Consider the following 27,978-nt stretch of genomic DNA (forward strand, 5'->3'; position numbering starts at 1 on the left):
CGAAGAGACTGGCGCGTCTAAAAGGCGCCTGCGTATTTTTTCGGTCCGGAGTGGTATCTAATCAGGAAAGTGGGCGTGGCTTCAGGGACGCCTGCGCTGAGCTCCTTCAACTAGGGGTGGGGCGAGCCCAGAGCGGGGTGGGGGGTGGGGTAGGAGGCGTGGCCTCAGAGGCGCCTGCGCGGAGGCGGTTGGAGGGAGGCCCGATTCCCCTTTGTTCGGGTTCGCCATTTTGCGAGGCAGCGGCAGTGGCGGCGGCAGCGGCGGCTGGAGCCTCTGATTGGGTTTCGGAGTCCGGTAGTGGAGCCAATCAGCGCGGGCAGCGAACCGGGGGAGCGAGGCACGGTGAGTGTGAGGAGCCAATATCCAGCGGCCCAGAGCCGGCCCCAGCGCCCCGATTGGCGGGTCTCGCTGACCACTCAGGAGAGGCCCAGGCTCCCGTCGAGCCCGGGGAGTCGAGCTGAGCCTAGCCGAGCGCCGGGCTGGCTGCCCCGGCCCCGAGCCTGCGGGCGCCCGGGGCACTCCCAGCCGAGGCCTGCAGGGGGCTGCCCCGCGTGGGGATGGCGCCCCCGGGGACAGGCACCTCGGGGTCCAGACCCTTGCAGGGTGCCAGTGCCAGTTGGAGGAGCGTCCCGGTTCCCTCGACCCTTAGACCAAGGTTCTCAGACCTCGGCCTCGGGAGTGGCGGGCTTGCCTGCCCCGAATGTCCCTACACTCAGGTACACACACGCGCCCGCCTCGGTGGTTTCCTCCTGGTAGCTCCAGCCTCATACTTAAGCCCGCCCTTGCACTCTCCACGCTCCGGCACTCGGGACGGGAAACCGCCCCCTCCCCCCGCGAGGCTCGCGTCCCCCAGGCCTCCGTGAGCCGTGTCCGTGTGTCCCCCGCTCTCCTGGGTCGGCAGGGAGGCCTCGGGAAGGCGCGCGCCGCGGCCACAGGGCTCCGGGAGCGGCGGGAAGAGGGGGCCGGCCCGTCTCCGCCTCTGCGCTCGGCGGGGCCGCCCCCGCTTCCCCCTGGTCGGGGCGGGGGAGTCGATTAGTGCGCCCACTCCCCCAGCTCGCCCGGGCCCCTCCTTCCATCACGCTAGCCTCGGGACCCGGGCCGGCGCCGTTACCACCCCCTTTGGGCTCGTCATTTCCTCCCCTCCCCGCCCCGCTCGCCAGGGCCGAACCGTACACCTCAGTCTTGGAGCCCAACCAAGCGGTCTCCCCTTTCTTGTCCCGGCGCTCAGGCCGGCCCACGCGGTGCCTGGAACCTCACAGGAGATTGCTAGTAGCCCTTCGCATTCCTTTTCCCGGAGGCTGCGCGACTTGCTTTTGACACTGTTCTAGCCATTGCTCATCTAATGAACTCTCCCTTCCTTGACAGTGTACAATTCGTTTTCCTTTCACCTTTCTTTGTCACTTTGAACGTGTCAAGCTTGACTTTCTAGCTCAGTCCACAGCTCTCTCTTGGAAAGTATAGTAGAAAAAAATAAACCAATTCCATATTGACGTTTTTTCAGCAGATATTGTGAGATTTTAGGTCGGGTGAGAAGAAATCTGTTGACAACCAAGTATGGAGCAATTAGTAATATGTACCAGACATCAACCTATTTGATAGGGAAGGAGTGGGTAGATGTAAATAAGAATCTTCCCTGCCTGGTGGAGATTGACAGATGAACAACTAATGAATACCTAACGGTTAGTCCTATAACGGGGCCAGGTTCAGCTGTGTGAAGTACTGTACTGATGTGTGAGCTACAACAGTCTCCTGGAAGGCTTATCCTAGCCACACTTTGGTTGGCCTCAAGGATGATTGGATTTCTCCTGACAGTAAGGAAGAGGATTGCTAACAGAAAGAAGGGCTGTGTGAAAGAGGGAAGGTAGGACAGGGCAGTGGGCAGTGGTAAGAGTTTAGGCTGGACAGCCCAACTGATGAAAGCACTTGTATATCTCCATAAAGAATATTTTCTAAGATTGGAAAAACAAGTTTTTGACTTGTTAGGTTCTGTCCCATAACAGTGGCTTTTTTAAAAAAAAAAACAAAAAAAAACCTTTTTTTTTAATTTAAAATACATCTTTATTGATTTCAGAGAGAGGAAAGGAGAGGGGGAGAAAGAGAGAGAAACATCAGTGATGAGAGAGTCATTGATAGGCTGCCTCCTGCACACCCCCTACTGGGGATTGATCGTGCAACCCGGGCATGTGCCCTGACCGGGAGTCGAACACCAATCGCCTGGATCCTAGGTGGAGGCTCAACCGCTGAGCCACTCCCAGCCAGGCAACAGTGGCTTCTTTAGGGGAAGAAAGGGAGATTTACCTTGGACTTTAAAAGTTTTTACTTATGCAAAGCACCTAGCGCAATCCCTAGCACACAGAGTAGGCATTCAGTATATGGTATCTGTTTTCGTTGTGTTTTTTTAAAATCACATTTACTAAGGTGATACAACTGGTAGGTTTCAGAAAACTCCTAATCCAGTGTTCTTTCATTTTTATTATCCACATTGATAGATGGGGCAGTGTGTCATACCTGGTCACTTTAAAACTACCAACCTAGACTTTCTGAAAGACAATTAGTTATAGTCTGGTTACTTTTTTACTAAACACCTAGAGCTCCCACCTGTCTGCAGAAGAATTTTGCTTAGAATTTTGAGAGACAGTAGTCTGGCCTCTTATCTTTCACTTGATTTATGGGGCCTTTTACATAAAAGCTGTTCATATGCTGAAATTTTTGTGTCCTTGTTACTATGCTGGCTCTTCGTTTGAAGCCCTCCACCCCCTCCCACATCATCACATGTAAGTCTTTCTTGCACTTAACACCAGGTCAGATGCCCCTTTTTCCTAAAGTCGTCTTTGATTTATCTATCCCCAGTGGAAGAAATCTGTTTTCTCCAGATTGCCGTATTAATTTGTTTCACTTTGGTTCCAGTACAGATTTTTACTCCTTTGCTAAATTTAAAGACTTTGAAGTTAGGATCTGTGTCAGTTTTCTTTTTCTAAAACACTGTCTGGGACATGATATACGTTGTTAGTGGAGAAAACAAGCAAATTAGAAACTCTAATCCAGAAACCTCTTGGACAGTGAAGAAGCTGGACAGCTCTTAGTTCTAATCTTTTATCAAAGATCAGGACCCACTTGTTGAGTTGTAAAATCAATTTAGAGGGCTAATGCTGGTGATTTTTTGTAATAAATAGAAAATACCAAAGTATCTTATAAAAGATAAGTATTCATGCAACTTTTGTTTCAGTTACTTTTTTAATGTTATGTGTGTAGTGATTTATGATAAGAAATGTGTTTCTTACTGTGAATTGTGGTCAAAGAAGTTTGAAAGCTTCTATTCTAGACTCTACCTGGTAGTGATTGTCAAATATGAGGGCTTTTCACATGCTTACAGTTGACTTTCTGGAAGTTTAAGCTTTAAAATGTGTGTGGATCCACATAGAATGGATTCCTAATAATTAGCTGCACTTCAGTTCTTGTGCCTTGAAGTGGAAAGAAGGGAATTTTCATACTAGCCAGAATAAACACTCTCTTTGTGGCAGAAAACATTCAAAACTTTGAGTTACAAACAAGAGCTAGACAGAGTAAATCTGGCTGACTTAATTTTGTCAGAATCTTGGGCAGAGTAGCACTTAAGGAAAGACAACGTCAGATTTTATTGGTTCCGTTATTGGCGAGATGATGCAACCTCAGTTCTTGTCTTTGTGAAGGAAAGAGTTCAATCAAGAGATAAAGCACAACGAAGCAAGCAAGTATTGGCCACAGCAAAAACACTTAGGATAGTGCATCAAGGAAAGTCATGGAAGAAGCAGCAGGAGAGCCTAGGCTTTGCTGCTTTGGCTCACTGAAAAGTCAGAGAAAAGGGAGCCTTGGAGACAGGTTTAGGAGGTTAGCCCGGGATGAGCTGCTGCTGCCCCTTGCTCCCCTGGTTGCAAGTCTCATGGGGTCCCTTAGAGGGAAGAAGGACGGAAGGGAATGGAGCTGGTATACTTTGGATCCTTTGTGTTGAGGGTATTTATCTCCCTTGAAGGTGGAAATCTTAGGGGAGGCCTCACAGGAGGGTCTCAATAGAATATTCATCAGTTTTCCAGGTGTGCTGTTTTAGGGTTGTGGTCTCCACTGATTGGTCAGTACCAGGGCAAGGGGTCATTCATTGGTCAATGCAGCTGGGCCTGAGGCAGCCAAGGCAGCCATGACATCACTTGTCTAGTTTTGCTGCTTTTCTGGGCCTGGAGCTGAAATACAACTGAGGCCTAGATGTTATCTTTAGGGAGGAAAAGGTCAGGGGGTCCAAACCACATGACCAGCAATATGCTAGGGAAGGAAAGTTTACCCTGGGGGTGAGGTTCTTCTTTTCCCAGTTTTGCCCCTTGGTAGTCATCTGGGGCTTTCTGCCCTGGTGAGTTCCTGTACTTGGCCCATTGTCCTTGCTCTGTTCATGTCTGTCTAACTGGCTGTAGCAGTTCTGCTAACTGAAGCTCACAGTAATAAGTGCATGTGGCTTCACTGAAGCCAGTTGTGTTACTGCATTCACCTTTAGCAATATCAGTATCATGCTCCAGACTGAATCAGTTTAACATTATTATGAGAGAGGATTGCTATTAGATTTGAAGCTGCTTTCTTTCTTTACCCTTCAGAGTATAGTGGATTTAAATGTGTTTAATTTGTAGCACTTGTGTTCTGGGATAAATTAGTTAAGAAAATCTGCATGACCTGTTTATTAGTAATTAATATGCTATTTGAGTAAGATGGAAATTAGTGGTCAAGAAAAGAATCTCATATAATAAGGGGTTTGGGGGTTGGGGTGGTGTTAAAATATAGAGGACATTCCTTCATGATACTGTGGGCAAAAAGGAGCCACATGCTAACCTGACAAGGCCTGCATAGCGGCCTTGCAAACTCAAAGACCTAAAGTCCACAAAGGATAGACTAAAAACTTTTTAACTAAAAGCAGTTACAGTGGGTAGTCACGTCCTAGGCCAGGATCTTTCCTGACAAAAGTCAATCTTTACTTTAACTGAGCCAGTCTGTTGTCTTTTTGCATCTACAATAATGTATCTTTGGAAAGTCCAAGTAATTTTCCTTTTTCCAGACCCTTCAAAGCACAGGCACCGCTCTGCGGAGACTACAAATCCCCTCATTGTCATCGAGTTAATTGTTGACTATTAACTATCCTGCACCCACCTAAGTAAAAGAAGTGTATGTCTGTTATTTTACCTTTTATCCAATCCCAGAGGTTTCCCCACTTTGCTTCTTTCCGCCTCCCTAATCTATCACCAATGGATTTTATATAATCCACATATGTCTCCTCTTTTGATTGTAATGTATAAAATAAGATGCAAAACTGCCATTCTCCAGAGCATTATCTAAATCCATTGAGATTTTGCTTCCCTGCAATTGTCTGACAGTTTGGCTCAAATAAACTCAAAAATTATTCACAGGTTTGAATGTTTCTTATGTTGACAATACTTATTTTTTAAATTAACTTTATTAACTTTATTGAGATATAGTTTAGATACAAAGGGTAATTATTTTAAGTTTCCATTCGATGAGTTTTGACAAATTTGTACAGCTGTGGAACCACTACCATAATGAAGATATGAAACATTTTCATCACACCCTGGCCAGTGTGTCTCAATGGTTAGAGCATCGACCCTTGGACTGAAGGCTCTCAGGTTCAAATCCTGGTCAATGGTACATACCTGGGTTGCAGATTCAGCCCCCCACCCCACCCCCACCCCACCCCCACCCCACCCCCACCCCACAAGGTGTATGCAGGAGGCAACCAATCGATGTGTCTCACATCAATGCCTGTCCCTCTCCGCCTCCCCCTCCCTCTCCACTCTAAAAATCAGTGGAAAAACTGGGGGGGGGAGCATTTTCATCACTCCAGAAAGGTCCAGGTACTCTAGCCCAACCAGTCTCCCACTTTCCCCTTCCTCTCCTCTCCCCCTGTCCTTCTCCAGTCCCAGGGGAACCACTGATCTGCTTTCTGTCTCTAGATTACTGTTGTCCTTTAGGGTTTTATATAAATGAAGTCACATTTACACTTTTGTATCACGACCCTTAATTCTTTAATCATATATATGTATCATGTGTAACTGGCAGTTAGAGACAAGATAGAGTTTAGGGAAGATTGTTTACTTCCCTGGCAGAGCCACTTAGTCTGGTTCAAAACCTGACTTTACTGTTCAGGTGTCTCTTTGGAGCTGACTCAGTCAACCAATTCAGAAGAGACTGATGTAAAGATCAGAGTGGCATTTTGTCAGTGTATAATGAGAATATAGCCATCAAATTTACTTGTGTTGCTGATTATATGTGCTCCTTATTGACTATATGTAAATCCAAATTAAAACTAGATACTTGCTTAGTGTGTATTTCATTAGAGCAAAGGTATTGAGTTGGTGAACTGTATGACCAGGTGCATGGTCCTGTGATGACAGTCATCCTGTCACTAATTTATGGCTCTTATACACTACATACCATTTTGGTTATGAGTGATAAGCTTATTTAATTTTTGTTAGATTTTTTTCTTCCAACATTTTAGTGTAAAAATTTTCAAACACACAGTAAAGTTAGAATTTTATGATAAACACCTATATACTTACCACCTAGAGTTTACCATTAACATTGTACCATACCTGTCTTACCAGATATCTACTTATCCTTCCATCCATTCATCCATCAATCTTATTTTTTGACTCATTTCAAAGTAAATTTTTTACATCAATACACTTCTTCCTAAATACTTGGACATTTACTTGAATATATTTTTATTTCACATAATATTGAGACACCTTACAAGTGATTAATTTCATCCACTATGTGTAGATTTATGGAGAGTGGTGCCTTGCTTTGCTGCTGTAATATGCAGCTTAGCTCACATAATTTTATCATTCAAGTTTTAGGATTTATGAAGGCCCAGAGAAAAATTGAAGAAAAAGATTTACTGCATTTTGTTTATATACCTGTGCCTCCCCCATATTTCTAAAGAGAATTACCCTTAAATTTTTTAATCAAATCTTGATTCATGGTTCTCAAATATCACTCCAATTTACCTAATTGTGTCCTTATTTCAAAAAGAGTCTTCAACTGTTAAAGTGTATGAGAATGGTAAATTTGGACATTGACTAGCTATATGATGATATTAAGGACTTACTAATTTTTTAATGTTTGAATGATATTGTAGACACACAGTATCTTTGTGATAAAATGATAAAGACAAACAAGTATTTCTCTTTAGAGATAGATACTAAAGTATTTATGGATTTGGGGAGTAATGTGGTGTCTGGGATTTGCTCCAAAAGAATCCAGCAGAGCATGGAAAGTGATTGAGGCATATGTGAAACAAGATTGTGCGTTGAGAACTGTTGAAATTAGATGAGGGCTATGGGGTTTATTATAATGTTCTTCATTGCTTTTGTATATATTTGAAAATTGCCATAGTAAGAAGTTAAAATGATACAATAAAGGGTGGCATATTATTAGGCATTCAAATTCAAGACTGGGGAAAACTTAAGTTCTTTTTAGAGAAGATCCTAGCCATTTAAAAATTTTCCTTATTTCTAATTTGTAAATTATTTTTGCCATTAGTATAATTCCGTTTTATTTCTTGCTCTGGATTAAAAGGCAGACTCCTAAATCTTCGCTAGGGCTTTTTTACTTAGCAACACTTAATAGAGATTTTGATAAGCAAAATAAACGTTTGATTTCAGGTCTGGGTAATTTACTTACTAAATATAAACCCTGAAGTCTTAAATACCTAGGAAACTAGAGTAACATGTTTGGGGGGCAACAAGTGTGTTATAAATTAAACGTTTTTCTCTAAAGTATGTGTGCAGACTTAAAAATTCGTGTTAAATAAGCCTTATGACAAAGTGATATTATAACTCATGAGTATTTCTAAGGTGCAAGTATTATTCGTTTAGTATTGAAAGGTAAGATTGCCAATGAAATGACTAAAAGCATTTTTAAAATGTGAAATAGCAATATGGTAGTGTTGTTATGATTGTGCCATGTAATTCTAGTTAAAAATGACACTGTATATAAAAATTTTCTAGTTTCTCATGCTGATTTCTTAAAAATAAAGTACAGTGATAAGTTTCAAGGTTAATCACCTGGCGAAGCCTTATTGACAATCCCTACTCTTGTTTCTTTCCCAACATTTCTAATAGGGGTGCATCTCACAGTCTTCTACAATCTCCGGAGTGAAACTCACTGTGTTCAGGATTCTAACTTGGAAAAACCATGGAGCAGTATACAGCGAACAGCAATAGTTCAACAGAGCAGATTGTTGTACAGGCCGGACAGATTCAGCAACAGGTATGGAAGTGAAACTTCTTTAAATGTCACAGCAATGAAGCTGATAACAGCACTACTCAATGGGGGAATTCCTTCAGAGGCACCAGATCTTATAAATGATGAGTATGAGGACTTGTGCTAATGAAGTGCTTTTTGAAGATTGAATTTGTTGTCATTTCTCTCCTGTTTTCTGTGTTCAGAACTCTATCCAGCCTGTGACCATTGAGAATTTGCTCTTCATGGGAGCTTGGTTTAATACTAAATTGCCCCTTTTTATCTTACCAAAAGTCAAAACACCTAGTCTGTTTTCAGATGGAAATTCGGAGTTTTTGTTTTTTCTGGATTCAATTTGGTTGTTTCTCTTCTTGATTAAGCTAGTGAGTGATCTACTAAGGTTTTGACCACAATACACAAACCAGGATAGTCAGCGTCCAAGAAATCCAGCTCTTTGATTTGATCCACCACAGTACTTATTCTGAAAAGTTCTAGTTTACCATGAGGATAGTAGTTAAACAGCCGCTCTTTTGGATAAACACACATTAGAAAGGAATTCCCTGCTACTGGTTTATTCTTAGTTAAATGGATAGCTTTCTTGAATTTATACACAGCTTACATTTTCTGGTGCTTTATATCCAGCTTCATTTTAGTGAAACTTTCCTTGTATTTCTCTCTAGAAGAAAAGAAATTATCATGTATCAATATAACCTTAGGCCAAGACTGGAAATATTTTGTTTCCAAAATGAATGTTAGATATACAGAAAAGTAGTTTGTAGGGAGGGCAAAGGAAATTTTGATAGTGAGTTCTTCTATCTACTGATCAAGGGAAGGAGCTACTCTTGATTAATAGAGTAATTATTTAAACTCTTTTATTTGTCTTTCCTTCCATACAGCTGCTGTGGCTCTGGCAGCTTCTTTCAACTGCCTTCTTTGTAAAAGGGATTCCACAAAGGGCCTTCCATTCACACCAGTGCCCTGGTGGGTGAATTTTTGTTCTGTCAGAACTTACTATTACAGGACATAAAAATTATGTTGAAAATGCTTCTAAGGTATTCCAGTTGAGTAGAAGTAATCCTAGTTTGGGGACATGAGAGTAGTGACCTCATGAAAATGATTTGGTTCACAGTGATTGCTTTGTTTTTTCTTTCTAATGATTGCATTTAAGCCCCAGAAATTCATTGTATCTTTAAGGCTGTTAAAACCTTTGTTCTTATGAACTCATTTGAAGAAATATTAAGAGCATTAAAATAACTTTGTAGGCAAAAGGACCAAATGCCTATTTGTGGAGGGAAGGACTGCTTTAAAAATTTTTGTGTTAAAGATGACAAGTGACATTTTTTGAGTCATGGAAGTGTGTTTTGAGTTCCACTGTGAGGACGAAGGGCTAATATCTTCTACCCTGCTTCCTTCAACCAAACAGCTTCAGGATAGGGAGTCTGTACAGTTGGAAAGTCCTGCATAGGGTAGGGTTGTTGAAAGACAACTCCCTCCCTCTCCTCTAAGAGGTAAAGTGATCTCATGTCTTGAACCATACATTTCCTTCCTGACACATTTCAAGCTCTTCCTGTTCCTGTTCTCAGCAGCAGGGTGGTGTCACTGCTGTCCAGTTGCAGACTGAGGCCCAGGTGGCATCGGCCTCAGGCCAGCAAGTCCAGACCCTCCAGGTAGTGGTGCCCTCTCTGATTCTCTGTAAGCACTGCATGAACTTCTCCTTTCCTCATGTCTGGTGCTGTTTGTAGTAGGATCTCAAGGAGGAATGGCAAAGTCAGTTGCATGTCTTGGATGCTAACTTGTCTTTGAGGCTTATACCGTGCCAGTTTTCTAATGTTTCGTGCCAAGTCATGTAGTGACTCCAGTGTGAATTTTCTGAAAACGGCATTTAGCTAAATGTATTTCTTTGGGAATGCCTTGGAAAGAATTATTACAAGGGACAGGAAGAAATTCTTACAAGTGACATTAAAACCTATTTAGAGCTCAAACTCTGTATCAGATTGCAAGGTAAAATTTCATGATTATTATTATAATAGTAGAAAAGAAAATATATGTACATTAGCTAGGCTAGATTGTCCTTTATTTTTATTAAAAGGGCAAATCAGGTGCAAAATAATCGTTGTACTTGGCAAGTTTCATCTAATCACTAAATCTTGTTAATCTCTTAACTGCTGCCTCTTTACTATTTCCTGGGAAAATAGTGGCCTGTCTTTTTATCAGATCCGCAAAGATTATCCCATACCTCTAGATTGGACATAAGTGGAATGTGCTTTCTATAGGTCTTAGGTGTTACAGCCACTATGAGAATTCTTATTTAACCAATGCATTTCCCTAATATGTTGGCCAAGTTAAATACTCAAATTTGGGGTGATATTTTGGCCAGCTCCTATATAAAATTAGAAGTAGGAGCATTAGTCTTTTCTGTGTCTGTAGGTTACTTTGACTGAAATGACTGTAGTTTTGAGAAACTGGCAAGACTTTAGTGCCCTATTTTTTTTCCCTCCATTAAATGGAAATGGTTCAAAGTAGGACCTAGAATGTAGAACCGGCATCTCACTTTATTACTAGTGCTGCTAAACATCCTGCAGCTAACTACTCCTTATTGTAATCATTTTACTTTACCCTTTTGACCCAACCCCCAAATCTGCCACCCAGTGTTTGATGATGATATACAGCCAACTCTCAACATAAATTAGGCTGAAAGAACCTGAACTTGGAGGTTCTCCCAAACTATAAATCTCAGAGTCCAACATCTTGTAATTCTTGTTTTTCATGCTTGCTTCATCTTATTGATGTGTAAAATAATATTGTCATTAACCACTTGTGGAATGGGAATGTAACATGCTCTTAACTGTATGGCTTGTCTGATGCATGTATCCTTGTAATCATGTTGTAAATACAGTGGGCTCCTTGGAGTCTCAAATGGTTTATTATGTGCACTTACAGCATGTCAATGAGGGGAGAAGTTAAGATGATGGAGAGCCAGAAAATTATTATAGTTATGCCTTAAAACTTGTGTTCCCTACCTATGTAGATTTTATTTAAAATAAATAGAGACACTTTATGGAAATAATGGAAACCATTCCTTAAGGGTCTCATTATTTTGGAGAATTTTAAATAGTTCTTTCAGTTATTCATGCAATAAATATTCTGAAAAAATATTTCCTGATAGAGCATATGCATACATTGGTATAACAAAGGGGATTTGATTGAGGTGGAGAAGTAAGGAAAGGAGAAAGCATGAGAATCAGATTGTAAAGTTCTTAATATTAAAGTGGAATTTCTCAATGAATGGTTTAACAAAAGCTAGGGCTTCGACTTTCTAAAGATTCTAGTACACTTGGGAGGGTGTGCTTAATGCCTAATTTACTTCCCTAGGACCGATTGATCTTTTTATTAATTTTATTTGAACATTCTTTCACTGGCATTAAAAATAACTATTTTAGTCATGCAAATATTCTTTTGTAATGCTACAAGTAATTCCTTAAAACAGAATCTGGAAATGAAAGTTTTTGACTTTTAGCTATTCTGTTGAGCATTCATTCCATTTCTCTTTTAAAATAGCTTGTTTTTTGGCTTCTAGAAAGCATTCTATTAGCTAGTTATTTTTATATTGGGACTCAGGAATGTACAAGAAAGCATTTACAATGTCCTGGCTTTTAAAATATTCTGTTTATTCATGGGAGCTTCAAAGTTGGGAAATTTTTTGCTATACTTGAGTGCTCTGTGTAATTTCCATATTTGCCATTGCTTCTGTTAACTAACTTTAGTTAAAATAACTGCAGGTATTTCAGGGTCCAGTGTGAGAAATTCCACTGCAGGTACTGCAAACTGACCAGAAAGTATGTCTAGGCAGTTTTTACTAGTGGGCTCTTTGATCAACCACCAAACTAGAATTCCCAAAATATAAGGTGAAGTATATTTCATTTATGCTTGAGAAACTATGGGGAGAAAAGGTCTTCTACATAAGATTCCAGAAAGGCTTGTTACCCAGCCTCCTGGGGTCATTGCTGGGTACAGTTTGATTTACTTCCTCCGGGTTATTTAGAATTTGTAGTTAACCGTCATCACCACCACCAGCCACCCTTCTCATTGCCTCCTCTTCAGCCCTGACCAGAGATCACTCTTGGATATTATTCTAAAATGGCAAATAGTCTTGACATTTTGATTAAACGCTTCTCATGAATATAGCCTGTATTTGGTGATAAATGCCTTATATATATTGAAACCTCCAAAGACTTGATATATACTCCATTATAGCTGACTGAAATATTCAGCTTGGCCTTTAATCAGAGATACCATAGATGCTTGAAGAAGACAGGACTTGAGACTTATTATCTTAGGGTCTTTCCTGCCTTTTTCCCCTCTAGCAAGGCAGCAAAATAGTTCCAGTGATTGTCTTTTAGTAAAAAACCGTTTTGTGTTTTATGTTATTTCATTGTGCTTATTTTATTTTATTCTAGGTCCAGGGGCAGCCATTAATGGTACAGGTCAGTGGGGGCCAGCTGATCACATCAACTGGCCAACCCATCATGGTCCAGGCTGTCCCTGGTGGACAAGGCCAAACCATCATGCAAGTACCTGTATCTGGGACACAGGGTTTGCAGCAGGTGAGTGGTATGAGAAAGTGTCTGGACAGAATATCAGAATAGAGGTTTTTAAAGAATAATTTATTACAAGCTGTTTGACAATTGGTATTGTTGCATATAATTGCTTCCTACTCTCTTTGCATTTAGTCATTAGTCCACCTTTGTAGTACCAGTGATAAAGCAGAACTAGACAGAAATTGTACATCTCTGGTAAGGACTAATTAGGCATGATTTTTGAATGAATGTAAAGAATATGAAGAGATGGGAATCTTGTTTAATAAAAGTAATTCATTGGGTGACCTTTGTTGGTATTTCTAGTCAGTGAGGGAGGAAATTTACAATCTGCTTTGGCGATTCTTGTTTTTCCTCAGAAATGTTCCCCTTTTCTTTCCATGTAATTTGAGTTATCTAGCAAGTGATGAAAAAAAGTTATTTCAGTCCATACCCATCACACACACCTAGCACTGTATTTAAAGCAAAATACTTTTAATTTTAATTGAAAATAAATGAATAATATTTCTCATAAGAAGTTAGGAAAAGAACAAAATGAGCAAAAAGTAGGTTAAAATTACTGAAGTAGAAAACTAACAAAAATGTAGAAAGGATAAATCTGATTCTTTAAGCAGATGATTAAAATAGATAAATCTACTGGAAAGACTGATTGTGAAACAGAAAACAAAGGTAAAGACAAAAATATAGAAGAGATTAAGAAGTAAGTATGATGTTACATGCAACTCTGGCATCAAATTTTGTAAGTAGAGGGATTTCTGTCAATTTGGCAAAAATTAAAAAGAATGATTATATCTAGTTTTACAGTGGGTGTGGAGAAAAGGAAAAACTCATTATTTAGGTAATTTGAAATTTTAAAGTCATTTTGGAAAAGCGTCTCACTCTTAAATACATAAACCTCTTCCACTTCTGAGAATCCTATAGGACTAAAAGCATCAATATATAGGGAGAAATATACAAATACATTCATTGCAGCCTTATACTGCCAAAAAGCTGTTTTGTGACCTGAATGTCTATTAATAAGAATAAGGAAATTGTTGAATAAGTCATACTATCTTCAGATGTGGAATATTACGTTATTAAAAGGATGAACTGTTGACATGGGGGTGGTTAATATCGAGGTACTTCTGGTGAAAAATAATTTGTAAGAAAACGTGCACTGTGTGATACCATCTTTGTAATTAATAGCCAGACCCCTCTGTATATATGTTTAATAGCATGGGGATGGGGAAGAACTATTAATATTATACTATATGTGTATATTTTGTTTTAACAGTTGAAGTGATAGCATTAATGTCTTAGCTTTTCTGGAGGAATTTAATATAATTTGGAAAAAGTCAGCCATGATCACACTGCTTGATAAATCAGACTTTTAATTTTTCCACATTCCTTTGCCCCTTTTTGTTTTGGTAAATCCTTACCTGTAAGGGAGGCACATCAATCCCACCCACCCCCACGCACACTTTGTTTTTATTTATTTCTTTCTTTTACTTTTATAGGTAAGGTTACTATAAATTTCCTTGAGCATGGTAGTTTTCTTTTCAGTTGAATTAATTCTTTGGGTAGTTTCTTTGGAGTGGGGGGGATTGCTTGGGTAAGGAGTAAGAGCATTTTTAAAGCTGTTGGCATATTTTTGCCACGCTAGAGTTGTAGTTAGGATTAAAAACAGTTTCCACATTTCTCCATGAAAAAATGTATAAGGCTTTAAATTAGTATGTGTACTTGACTCTATTTTACACTGCTATTTCATTTCTGTTCTGATTGCCGCCTCGTCGTCCCCCCGCCACGCCTTCCTTTCCACTCTCGAATGGAGACGATGTGCTAGTGCTAGGAATGGCGCTGGGGCTGCCGTGACCTGACTTTTCATTCCCAGGTCTGCCATTAAACAAGCTTTCAGATCTTGTCCAAGTCATTTGATTGTCAGTTTTCTCATCTGAAAATGCAGTTTACATCAGGTGATTTCTAGGGTTCATTCCAGCTCTAAATTCTGTGATTTTATGGAATTAGTTAATTTATTTATATATTTGCCTTTAAGAGTCTCTTACAGGGTTATTTTATTCTCCTCTCACCAAGCAGGACTGTAGGTAACTAATCAAATCATCCTAGGAAAATTGTTTTCTGTTACGTATATAAGGCTCTAGGTAAGATTCCATAGCCTTTCTTCCGATGCATAAGATTTCAATTCTTTTTTATAAGAATTGTGTTCTGAATAGCTATTTCTTTTAGAAAAGTACTTCTTAACCTTTATTACATTGCATCCTCTATTTTAGAATTCCAACGAGATCCTGTGCCCTCTTAGAAAAGGTGTAGATGTCCAGATTCATGGAAAATTTTGCATACAATTTTAGGTTAGGCTCCCTGGCTTGATATAGACAATGGAACTGGCATAGAGAGCCAAGAAATAGATTCAAGAATATTGGAAATTGGTATATAACAAAAATAGCATAAAATATTAGTGAAGAAATGGTTTAAGAATTATATAGATGTACGTCATGGATAGACCTAGAGGGTATTATGCTAACTGAAATAAGTCAGAATGACAAGTAAATTATTTCACTTATATGTGGAATCTAAAAAAAACAAAACTAACAGAGAACAACTGATGATAGAGGAGAGGGCGATGGGGAAGGATGAAAAAGGTGAAGGGCATAGAGAGGTACAAACTTCTAGTTATAAAATAAGTCATGGGGATGTAACATATGACATAGGAAATACAATCAGTAATATCGTGATAGCTTTATGGTGACATGGTTACTAGACTGGCTTATGGTGACACTTTGTAAGGTATATAAGTGTTATGTCACTATATTGTACACCTGAAACTAATGTAATGTATATCAAACTTTGTAAGGTATATAAGTGTTATGTCACTATATTGTACACCTGAAACTAATGTAATGTATATCAACTCAACTTTAATTTTTAAAAAAAGTGATACAGAAAAAGAAAATCTCTAGTCATACTATATACAAAAATACCTGTTAGATAGATTAAAGATCTAAATGTAAAAGAGCATACTGGGAAACTAGATTCTCTTCGCAGGAGAATTTTCTTTATGCAGTGGGATAGAGAAGGATTTCTTAAAAGACATTTAAAAAATTTTGATTTGACTACCGTAATCCCCCTTATTCATGGGGAATATATTCCAAGATCCCTACCGGATTCCAAAAACCATGGATAGTACCAAACCCAAAAGTTAACAGGAATGGATGAATAAGTTAGAGTATAATTATCTAGCGTGATACTTTATACCAAATGAAACGAATGAACTAGTTCTATTTCAACTAGCTATACCTTGAAAACCACCACATTGACTGAAAAAAGCAAATTATAAAAAGATACAATATGGTGCCATTTACTTGAGATTTATAAAATTATTAAGCAGCACTATATATTTTTATGGATATACTTGTATAAAATATGCTCTGTAAGGAGTATCACCAGTTTTAGTAGAGTGATTACCTTTTAGTTGGGAAGGGAATGTTAAACGAAGCAAATATGACAGAATATTAGCTTGTTAAATCTGAACAGTGACTGTGGGTATGTCTGATATGATAGCTTCAACTTCCCTGCATGTTTAAGGATTTTGTATACTATTTTAAATTTTTAAAAACAAACTTTTTCATTTTAATATCAGTACATAAATTAGCTTGCAAAAGCAGTTACTAAAAATATAAAAATGCTCAACACAGTTGTGGTGAATAAGGCATAAATGATGACAGCAGTTACGAAAGGTATAAACTAAAAATAGCAATGCCGTATTTAGATGGAGCCATCTCTGAACTTTAACTTAAAAATGAATCCCACCTTGATTAAATCTAAAATATGATTTAAAATATAACCTGCTACAATCACCTTGAAACACTAGGCAACAGTCTGGGTGAGACACAGTTCACCTAACAAGGTTAGGAACTAATGTGGATTAGATGTACATTTTTTGTTATGGCACAATCCGGACTGGGAAGAAGAATTTCCTTGTAAAGGCAGTTAGCATGTGGGAGTGATATCTGCAGGACAGTGAGGCTTCCCTGGAAAACTTTTGGGAAAACTCAAAATGAGGTTCTCTGACTCTTGCTTTCTCTGGTCATCTTTTTTGGACATTGCCCCTTCCTTAAAGTAAACCTGCAAGTGGGAAGTCGAACACTTCCAGAAATTATTTTATGGGTCTAATTTTGTTCTTTCTCTCTTCATAACCCTACCCTTTCAGAAGTTAAGTTATACTTAAGAAATCACAGAACCCTATTTTGATAAATACTGCTGTAATAAATACCACAGAGCCCAAGGTTCCCAGACTTTGTTGACTTGTTTAAAAAAACAAACCAGCCTTATATGACCCACTTTTTCACATCTGCCCAAGCTTAACCACTGTAATTACGAAGACACGATCTTGGTGTTTATTATTAAAGTGGTGTCTTAAATATTTTTAAATAGCATTAAAAGTGTTCTAAAGCTGGCCTCATGACTTAGGGGAGGAGGTAGTTTTGTTCTTAGTTTAAAGATGAGAAAACAGTTGTACTGTGTTTGAATACTCACATTGAAGTTGTTAGCCCTCAAATGTTGTCTTGTTGTAATTTGGGGGGATGGAGTTAGTGAGATTGCAACTGCCATTGGTCCAGTGCTCATCTGGCAGGGTCTGGGGCTTGAGACATACATCCTTCAAGGAGGTCTCCTCCTTGATAGAGGTGTATACATTTTTATACAATTCCAGCTTAGAGTTGGAAAAACTGGAAATGACTTATTTTCCCCCCAACATTTTATTAGAGAAAACTTCAAACATAGACAAAAAAGAGAATGCTCTGATGAATCACCACACCCATCTTCAATAGTTATCAGCACATAATCAGTCTTTCTAGTTTCATCTGTATTCACCTACTCTCTCAAGAATCATTTTGAATATAAAATATATCATTTCATCAGTAAAAAATACTTCAGAATGTATTTTTAAATAAACATGCTCTAAAAATAAATGTCACGATGCCAGCAGTATCATCTTTAAAAAGCTGCCATTGATTCCGTAATATCATTCAGTATCCGGGCAGCAGTCAGAACTCCTCCATTGTTTCATAAGTGGAAAACAAGTTATCTCTCATAAATAATAGCAGAACAGGACTGCTGTTTTGTTTTGTTTTTTTCCTCTTCACAGCATTTTCCACTTTGTAGAGTAATTTGGGTAACTAATGCTCTAGGACCGAAAGATACCAGTGTCAGCAAGGTACTAAGCTTTCTTTGTTTTGTCTTCCACAGATACAGTTGGTGCCACCCGGACAGATCCAGATCCAGGGTGGGCAGGCCGTGCAGGTTCAGGGCCAGCAGGGCCAGACCCAGCAGATCATCATCCAGCAGCCCCAGACAGCCGTCACCGCTGGCCAGAGCCAGGTAGTTCTACCAGGTGGTGGACACAGGAGCATAGCTGATTTGGAAGGGTCCGACAGCTGAGCCATGTTTCACATGTAGAAATGGGGGAGAAGACCATCAAAAATATTTTTAAGAAAAAGACTAGCCCTGGCCAGGTGGCTCCGTTAGTTGGAGCATTTGATTCCCAGTCAGGGTGCATGCCTGGGTTTCAGGGTTCGATTCCGGGTCTGGGTGCATACGGGAGGCAATCGATTGGTGTTTCTCTCACATCAGTGTTTCTCTCTCCCCCTTCCTCTTTTTCTAAAAGCAATAAAAACATATCCTTGGGTGAGGATGTTAAAAAAAAAGACTATATGGTTCTTTTCTTTGTGATGTTTTAGAATCTGTTAAATTGTGTCATGATTTATTTCCTACAGACACAACAGCAGATTGCTGTCCAGGGTCAGCAAGTGGCACAGACTGCTGAAGGGCAGACCATCGTTTATCAGCCAGTTAATGCAGATGGCACCATTCTCCAGCAAGGTAAGTGTGCCCATTCATTTCTGTCTACTTTTGGGGGCATCATCTTCATCCCTTAAGCAAATGATACTTCAGAAATTTTGTGGCGACCTCTACATGACATATTTTTTAATAAAAAATATGTCTCCATTGATTGTTGGTTCCTTATCACCAATACATGACCATTGTTAATTCCATTTGTAGGAGTCCCTGGGGTGGTAGTTAAAAGACTGGGCCTAATGAGGATGTAAAGTACAACGTGGGAATATAGTCAGTAATATTCTAATAACTATGTATGGTGTCAGATGGGTATGAGGTTTATTGAGATGATCACTTAGTAAGTTATGTAAAGTCTATTTACTGGGGTTTACACCTGGAACTAATATAATAATCTTCTGCTTAACACTTTCTAAATAAAAGATTAGAAATAGGAGTTTCTTCGTTGGTAGAGGGAGAAATGGATCAGCATCAAGTTGGCATTTGGAGTGTTGTTGCTTAGTTGTATTTTTTTCTGTGCCACTCCATTGTTAATTTATTCCAAAAAGACTTATATGCCTATTATGTATGTAGAACTTTGCTAAGAAAGAAGAACTTTTTCCTCAAACAGCCTCTAGTCTAATAAAGAAGGCATACTGTGAACACATATAGTGCGGAGCTCTTATAGAGATATGTCCTAGGAATAGGTGATGCAAACAGAAGGGAGAGATGAAATATGGCTTGAGAGGAGGAGGTGCCTCAAACTGAACTTAAGAGCTTTTGGAGGCATTTGTCAGATAGTTAAATCTTAAAAGGACATCTCATATTCCATGACTAAAGGTTTGATTTGTAATTAAGATTAAAGACTTAGCAGTATGCAAGATCCAGTGAATACAGTAACAGTGCTCGTGTATGACTCAAGAGAGGGCCTGAACTGGATTGAGCACTGGCAGGAGCCCAAACAGATAATGGCAAACACATCCTCCTCACGTGCTGCTGTTGATAGTTTGGGAACTTGGGGTGCTTGATTTAAGTTTCAGACCTGCAACTGGCTGGTTCATTGTCAGTTTAGGATGAACAACTTACAGGTTTATAAAATCTCCATCCTGAAGCAGATTGTTCATATGTACAAAAACTGGATATAGCTTTAGTCAGACTGACCCATAGAAGAGGAAGCTTCCAAACTGCCTCACCATCCATTGAAAACTATTATTGTAATGCCCAGGAAAGTATCCATTTCAAGGATAGATTTATTCAAAGCTAGTACCCAGAAAGTTAATAGTTTCAAAGATTATTATGTGGGTTTTATGTACTAAACCAGGCAGAGAGTGGGTGAGTGCTTTTTCCCCCCTTGTGCTGTTTAGTATGTTTTTCCAGGGTGAATGAGTGTGCCAGATAGAAGAGGACCTAACTCTGTTCCCTTCTTTCTGTGTACCTGTTTTTTGTTTTATGTTTTATTTTCTTAAAGTTACAGTCCCTGTTTCAGGCATGATCACCATCCCAGCAGCCAGTTTGGCAGGAGCACAGATTGTTCAGACAGGAGCCAACACCAATACAACCAGCAGTGGACAAGGGACTGTCACTGTGACACTACCAGTGGCAGGCAATGTGGTCAATTCAGGAGGGATGGTCATGGTAAGAATATTGATTCTTCAGCTCACTGTTATCACCTATAATTTCTTTTTCCACATATCTCTCTGTCTTTGCAAAATTCTTGAATCTGCAATTTGATGTTTGTTTATAATGTTGACTTCTTGGCCTTGAGATTGATCCTTAAGGCAGTTACAGCGATCTACTTTTATAATAAACATTACAACAGACCACAATTCATTCGGAAGACCTACTGTGTGCCAGGCACTATTCTCGGTGCTGGAGATATAATAGGGAGAGTTAGACTACTGATCTTTGGCAGTTGGAAAATACATTGTCTCTAGTGGATGAAACAAGAAGTAAACTAAAATTCAGAAAGATTATAATCAGAGAAGAAAAAATATGTGGTATAAATACATTGAGAAGATAAGGAAGGAGAGTTGGGTGGTGTGTGTGAAAGCTAAAGCCTCATATGTCAAAATAGGATGTCAGTCTGTAGTACCTAAAATGGATAACGTAAGAATTGAGTAATAGAAGCCTGCACTGAGATGGAGGAAACTACCAGAAGAAACAATGCAGATGTTGAAAGTTGTTATAGTTGGTAAGGGAGTGAGGCAAAGGAGACTTGTTTCATCATACATTTAGTACAATGTTTTGTTTTTGTTTGTTTAGAAAAATTAGGATTGAATTATATAGTAAGTTAACTTAATTAGTTGTATAACTATAGGCATTAAGTAGCACTTGGTAAATTTGTCCCTATTTTCCTTTGTACTATTTTATTGTCTTTGATTACTGTTCTGGACCACTAGATGGCAGCAGACATTCCTAGAAACTGGAGCCATGCGTGGACAAGAATTTGGATCAGGTTATGTTGTTTCTTAGTGTGGCTCCTGGGCCCCCTATAATGTAATTATCTGTAATGTTTGTTTAAAATGCATTTAGTTTTATGTTCTAAAACATAATGTTCTCCAGGAAATGCATTTAACTGAATACCCTGTAAAAGCTACTCTTGGTAGCAGTCAGAAGAAACTAGATTAACATGGATTAAGAAACTGTTTCCTGTGTCCATACTTCATGTCACTTTTTAATAAACTAGTGTTCTCTTCACACAGATGGTACCTGGTGCTGGCTCTGTGCCTGCTATCCAAAGAATCCCTCTACCTGGGGCAGAGATGCTCGAGGAAGAGCCTCTCTATGTGAATGCCAAACAGTACCACCGCATACTTAAGAGGAGGCAAGCCCGAGCCAAACTAGAGGCAGAAGGGAAAATTCCAAAGGAAAGAAGGGTATGTGTAACATTGGGAAGGATGTAGGAAGAGAGTACCAGGGCTCTGCTTTGAGAAGTGATTACCTTTTATATGATTTATTTCCTTGAGTACCTTCCAAACAACTGAAGGTAGCTATCAAAAGTTATCATTTGTCATTGCTATATGCAGCTGCAACTACAGAGACAAAAAAATAATACTGGCTTAAATTTTAAAAGTTTTTCTTACATAAAAGAAGTCCAGAGATAAATTGTCCTGAGCTGGTAGCACATTTCCACAGCCCTCGATACCCATTCTCCCCGTCTTATTCTGATATTCTTAGTACGCTACTTATAGTCCAAGATGGCTGCTTGGGCTCCAGCCTAGGAGCAAATGGAACAAAAGAGGCAACTCTCTTTCAAGGAAACTTTTAGGAAGTTTTATATATTTCATTAGCCAAAATTTAATTACGCGGCCACAGTTACCTGCAAATAAGGGTAGGAAATGCAGTCTTTTTACTAAGCAGCCATTTGCCCAAGGAAAATTTGGTCCGTTATTAAAGCAAAGGAACGGATATATACATATTGGGTGATAGTTAGCTGTCTCTGGGATACCTTCGAGTAGTCTTTTTTTGAATTTATAATATTTATTTAGCATTTACATTCTCATAGTAGTTATATACGGTAAGCTGCTATCTAGTGTTTTCCCCAAAGCTTTCTCCATAATTCAAAGTCGTAAGTGCCCATGATGGCTTTAATCAGTGCTTTTCTGAACTACTGAAGATGGAACTTGTGCATTAGATAACTGTGCTGGTTCCAGCTAGTAGTTAAATGGTTTTATTTCTCTTGTTTTAGAAATACCTGCATGAGTCTCGGCACCGTCATGCCATGGCACGGAAGCGTGGTGAAGGTGGACGGTTTTTCTCTCCAAAGGAGAAGGATAGTCCTCATATGCAGGTAAGAAGGCTTAAACCTCTCATTCTTCTTGCTTTCTATTTTCTTGGGTTGAAGCCTTTGCATTTTTCTCTTGCTATTCTCTAAATTGGACGCAACATTCTGTCCATTTTGTCTTAAAGCACTTAAAGGTCTTTAACCCAGTGGCCTTTTTCCCCCCTCAACCTTTGCCAGTTATTAATACTTTCTTTTTTTTTAATAGTCTTTCTTGATACTCTCACTTATCTTGATTTTCAAAGAACACCACCAGCTAACACTTTACTGCTATGTGCCAGCCATTATGTTAGGTGCTTTTATAAGCTATTTTTTTTTTTTCACTGAATCTTTACAGCAACCTGAAGCCCCATGAGGTAAGAATTACGTTTCCATTTTACAGTAAAATCGGAGGTTTGAACAGGTTAAATAGTTAGCCTAAGTAAAATACTTAATAAAATGGTACAACTGAAATTCAGACCCAGGCAGTGTAATTCCAGGATTTACTCTGTAACTCCTATATTGTACTGGTTCTTACATCTAATTCCACTGATTTTATTCTATAGCATTTCTGAATCAATATATCCAAATAGACCTCTTGATTTTTTTTTTAATGCCTCAACCACTCATCTCAACAAGTGACGTATCCATCCACTCAGTTACTAGAATTGTCCAACTTTTGGTTTTATCTCTAAAATATAATCTGATTCGGTTTACTTTTTTCCCTCCCAACTGCTGTCAGCCTAGTCTAATCCTCTCTCTCTTGTTTCAGTTAATGTAACAGTTCCCTACTGGTCTCCCTTCCAAACTTGTGCCACCCTGGTCCATTAGCCACATCTTAGTGTGATCTTTTTTAAATGTATATCATATAACATCAGCATCTTGCTTAAACTTCTACCCTCCATCCTTTCCCATTTACACTTAAGACTAAAATCCAAAGTGTTTACCTTGGCCAACAAGGTCCTGCATGATCTAGGTCCTGCCTGCCTCTGGCTTCATTTCCTCCTACTCCTTGGTCTTTATGCTCTTGCTTGTACTGTTCATTGTTCTGTCTCCTGCCATTAGGACCTTTGTCTTCAAAACAGCCAATCTGTAAAGCTTTTCACTCCCCATCTTTTTGCATGGCTATCTCATCTTTTAGGTCTTGGTTTAAATCTGAGAGGCTATCCCTAGCCGACCCTATCCAGAGTATGTCTCTCCTACCCTATTATTTCCCCACATCTACCTTTTCTTTAGAGTGTAATAGTATTTGAACTGCCTTATTTGTGTAATTGTGCAGTGGTTGTCTCCTTCACTAGACTATTAGCTGTGTAAAGAGTAAAGGATTGTTTTGCTCTTAGCATAATGCCCCATCCTAAACAAGCACTCAGTAAATGTTTGTTGAGTTAATGGATGCCACCCACTCACCGCTACTTCATTCTGTATGACCATCACACCCCACCTCCATTATAGCCCAGTCAGTCTTTAGAAGGTAGTGCTTTTATAATTGTTTCAGGCCCCTGCTCAAGGATGCATGCTAGTTTCTCATTTTTACTGCATCAGATCACAAACTATTTCTGTACAACATCCAAGGAACTTTTCCTCATCATGCCTGCCAGTCATACTGGTATTCTGTGGTGTTCCTGCACATGAGCACTAATTCCTTCTATACTATTAATTCCTACGTGTAGTGTGAGAACCACTCCTTTCTCATTACTCTTTTATGCAGGGTATAGATGTAGAGAAGCCAGCTGTGGGCATTGTGCCAGGAACTCTGCTAATTCCTTGTGCTAACAATATGACCTCAGTCAAGTTACTTAGCGTCTTTTAGCCTCTTTTAGTTTCTTCACCTGTAAAGTGGGGTGCTGTTGATACTTCACAGGAATGTTGTGGGAATTTCATGTAGTAAGTCACATTAGGTGCCTCCTTAGCCTAGTGCATGTTGAGGGCTCAGTAAATGCTGTTGTTTTTCTCACTCATTGACCAAGACAAAGCTCCAGGCCTACCACCTTCAGAATCTTTCAGCTTATCCTTAGATCATGCCAATTGAGGCTTCAGAGCCTTGGTGTAGAAGAACTAAAGGCAGTTATTGTGGAGTGTTGCAAAAAACTTCCACAGGCAAATCTTGTCTTAACACTTCGGGTTGTGAGAGGCAGCAGGCAGAGTTTAGTGGAAAGAATATTAAATGGGTACCAAGAGATTTGGCAGTTGGTCCTTGCTGGGCTCCTGAGTAACTTTTTGACTCTAGCCCAAGCAAATCAGTTTACCCATCTGGGCACCAAGTTTATCTGTAACCTCTAGGTTACACTATACCTTTTAACTAAGTGAGTGCATTAAATAAATCCCAATCACTTAGCTCTGCTAAGTGCTCAGCATTGAAATATGATGATCGTAAAATAATGACACAAAAGTACTGCATGAGACGGCTTCTCTCTTTTTCTTAGCTGCTTCTAAGGACCCTTAAACACTAAGGGTAGAGCACAACACAGGTCTGCTATCAACTCTGGAGTGTTCAGGAATGGAGTGCAGGCTAGATCAGATTTTTAATCCTTTTAAGAATAAGATTTATTGTCTCCTGTTTCCAAATGGAGCTGCATTTTAATCCATGTATGCACACTGCATGCAGGCCTTTGGGTTACTTGGCAAAGTTGTGTCTATGCCCTTAATGATAAAGTAGTGAAAGCAACAAGTTCCTGTTGCTTTTGCAAAGGACTTTAACCATTATTATGCTTTCTTTGTCTCTAGGATCCAAACCAAACAGATGAAGAAGCAATGACACAGATCATCCGAGTGTCCTAACCCCAGGCCACGTGATGGAGCTGATCAAGGTCATGTTCCTCACCACTATACCAGGAAATTGATCACTTCTTCCGATGGGACACTGATGATCACATTCTGCCCTTTTCTACAGGACAGAAACCCACTTAGTTTTTAATAAGTGGCTCAGTATTGTAATTGCAGTGGTGTCTGGCAAATTGAACTTGCAAGGCTTTGTCTCACCCTTCAGTCAGGACCTATTTTAGACTGTTGATGGCATTGACATTTCATGGACTAGGATGATGCAAAGGACTCATGCCAGCACAGCAGTACCACACACAGCACTTAGATGCTGACTGGTGAAGCCAGCTAGTTGTCTCAGCAGGGACGAACAACCTTCTCCAGCTAAACTGCAATCAGGGAAGCTGCAGCCCACTCCTTCCCGTGGAATCTAAACACCATCCTCCATCCTTCTGACAAGGGATCTCAGGCTATGTGAATGGACACTTTGTATTCAGAGATGACTTCTGGGCATGGAAGTTCCATCTCGTAATATGGAAATAATAAATTCTCTGAGATACATTCATATAATCTGTGGTAATAATAAGAATTTCTGTTTGCCCAGATGATAGGTTGGTATTTTTGGACTCCAGCGAAGGAAAAGCTAATTCTGGGAATAGAATGATAAAAGAATCAAGCATTAAAAACAATAATTGCTGAATCTTTTTTAGCTTTGACCAGTTGTGATCTGCTTGTCCATCTGTTGACAGGTCATCTGGACCATAGTTCTTACTATGGTTACTTTAATACAATTTAGAAGGTATTGGACCTTGAAACTTTCTAAGTAGAGAACAAAACAATACAACTGTGCTGAAGTGCTGAGGACATTTGTAGTAACTCCTAAACAGAGAGGCAAACTAGAGATTTTCAATCAGAGGCTTGGTGACAACATTTGGAAAACAGAAGGGTTTATGTGTTTCAGTCTAGAAAAAGAGTAGTATATACACCCATGTGTTGTCATATAGCATGATTCTTCAGTGGATGGATGCCTAGGATGGATCATTAAAATGAAGAGAATACATTTACACTATAACCTTTTAACAACGGAAAGTAGAAGTCTGAGATTTGGTCCTTGACAATTTCTGGAAAGCACTGTTCGATCAAGCTGTCCTGGATGGTCTCCAGGTTATCTGCTCGAGCTTATGGTGGATGTTGGCTTCACTCCTGCAACGCTTTGTGCTGGCCCCAGAAAACGGACATACTCATGCTTCCCATGGCAGCTGACTCGGTGCCAGTTTCCATTTGCTTCCCCCCTTTCTCCATATGCCTTGTGCAGGAAAGTTTTCACATTGCATCTACATTCTGGGGACAAATTAAAGACTGGAAATAGAGGTGCCTGTAGGGAAGGGAATTGGGCCACAGTTCCCAGAATGGGTTGTGCCTCATTTCTTTTCTAGATGTTGAACCCCGGTAGAAATATATTTCAGAAGAGTTTCTGCTTATCGTGAAAACAAAAGGAAAATTATTTTGAGGAACGTTTGGGTTTGACTTAAATACCAAGAGTAAAGATTGGGTCTTTTTATATTTTACTCTTATTGTTTTAAGAGAGAGAAAATACTTAACTCTCTAAAGGAAACATCACAAAGGGAAAGCATTGTAATGGTAGAAATAGAGGGACAGAGCTATGCAAAGAAAGCAGGAAGTGAAGTATCTTTCTAGTTCCTGGAATCCAATCATCTGGCTTCCAGATGTGGGGGAGTGGAGGGGTTGATTCTTTGGTAGGCTCACTAGAAACTTCTGGCTCTATATGAGTTTTAGATGTTAACTTTATCCAGTAATCCCCAAATTTTTCAGATGATAGATTACTAAAAACAAAGGAATTTCTATCCCTTGGTTTGTTTAAGAATCTTTAAGGTACAGAGTTCAGAAAGATTCCTCAGACCTAATTTCTAGTACTTAAGCCAATAGCAATTCTAAAATGCTATTTATTTGTGTCTGTAAGTTTGTACATAGTGATTCCAACCTCATTGTAGCAGAATTACTTCTTCATGCATTTGAGTTTTGTTTAAAATTAAATGCTTCAGTTGTCATTTTGTCATTGCATTTCAGCTAACTCATGACCCTTTTATTGTGGTCATTTTAGCACACCGTAATAACCCACAAAGTGGGGGGGGTTGAGGTTTGGATTTTTTCTTTATTTGTTGCCAGAAGTTCTTTTATTCATATATCCTTGTGACTGTAGTGATGACTTCTAGATGTAGAAAGAGTGAATGGATGAGTGAATAATTGGTTTAATACATAGTTATTTCACTTCTTGAGTGCTTTTTTTTGCAGGATAATTGTAAGTGTATATATTTTAATTGTACTGGTACATTGAACATGTCAGTGTCTATACCACTGGACCAACATTTTTGGCTATTGAGTGCCTGATAATAATAATGTCTTGATTTTCCTTTGGGACTCAATTATATATATTTTTCCCCTCAGCAATAGGGGGAGTACAGGTGATTTGATCATTGATGTCATTGCAATTGTTATTTTTTAAAATAAATTTATAAAAATACTAAAAAGTGATTTGAATTTTGAGACGTCTACATCTCTTGGGTTCTAGGTTGTTTATAATGTTGAAATTGATCTCTGTAGACAGACATGTGTAGTGTCCAGGCCTCTTAGCTATCTCTCCTTTTAATCTCTTTTCCTTCCCTTTTGGCCTTCTTACCCTGCTGACAAGTATTTTGTCACTTGTGGGCTGATTATATATTTGGTCTTACTACTGGAAGTGTTAAT

General features: G+C 39.3%; 1 protein-coding gene across 17 annotated transcripts; it reads left to right on the forward strand.

Moving 5' to 3' along the window:
- Positions 1 to 202: 202 nt before the first annotated feature.
- Positions 203 to 27,771, forward strand: NFYA (nuclear transcription factor Y subunit alpha). 17 transcript variants are annotated; one of them, XM_081139476.1, is made up of 10 exons: positions 203 to 342; positions 8,154 to 8,301; positions 9,861 to 9,944; positions 12,732 to 12,878; positions 18,111 to 18,242; positions 18,638 to 18,743; positions 20,164 to 20,330; positions 21,398 to 21,571; positions 22,384 to 22,485; positions 25,180 to 27,771. In XM_081139476.1, the coding sequence occupies exons 2-10, from the start codon at positions 8,227 to 8,229 to the stop codon at positions 25,231 to 25,233; spliced, it is 1,041 nt and encodes a 346-aa protein (XP_080995602.1). In that variant the 5' UTR covers positions 203 to 342; positions 8,154 to 8,226; the 3' UTR covers positions 25,234 to 27,771. The 17 variants fall into 17 exon arrangements, with proteins under 17 accessions (XP_080995602.1, XP_080995597.1, XP_080995592.1 ...); XM_081139466.1 differs by having other exon boundaries at positions 232 to 342; positions 9,858 to 9,944; XM_081139481.1 differs by having other exon boundaries at positions 253 to 342; positions 9,858 to 9,944; positions 20,182 to 20,330.
- Positions 27,772 to 27,978: the final 207 nt, after the last annotated feature.

The sequence above is a fragment of the Miniopterus schreibersii genome, assembly GCF_964146895.1.
Source record: "Miniopterus schreibersii genome assembly, chromosome: 6".
Taxonomy (NCBI): Eukaryota; Metazoa; Chordata; class Mammalia; order Chiroptera; family Miniopteridae; genus Miniopterus; species Miniopterus schreibersii.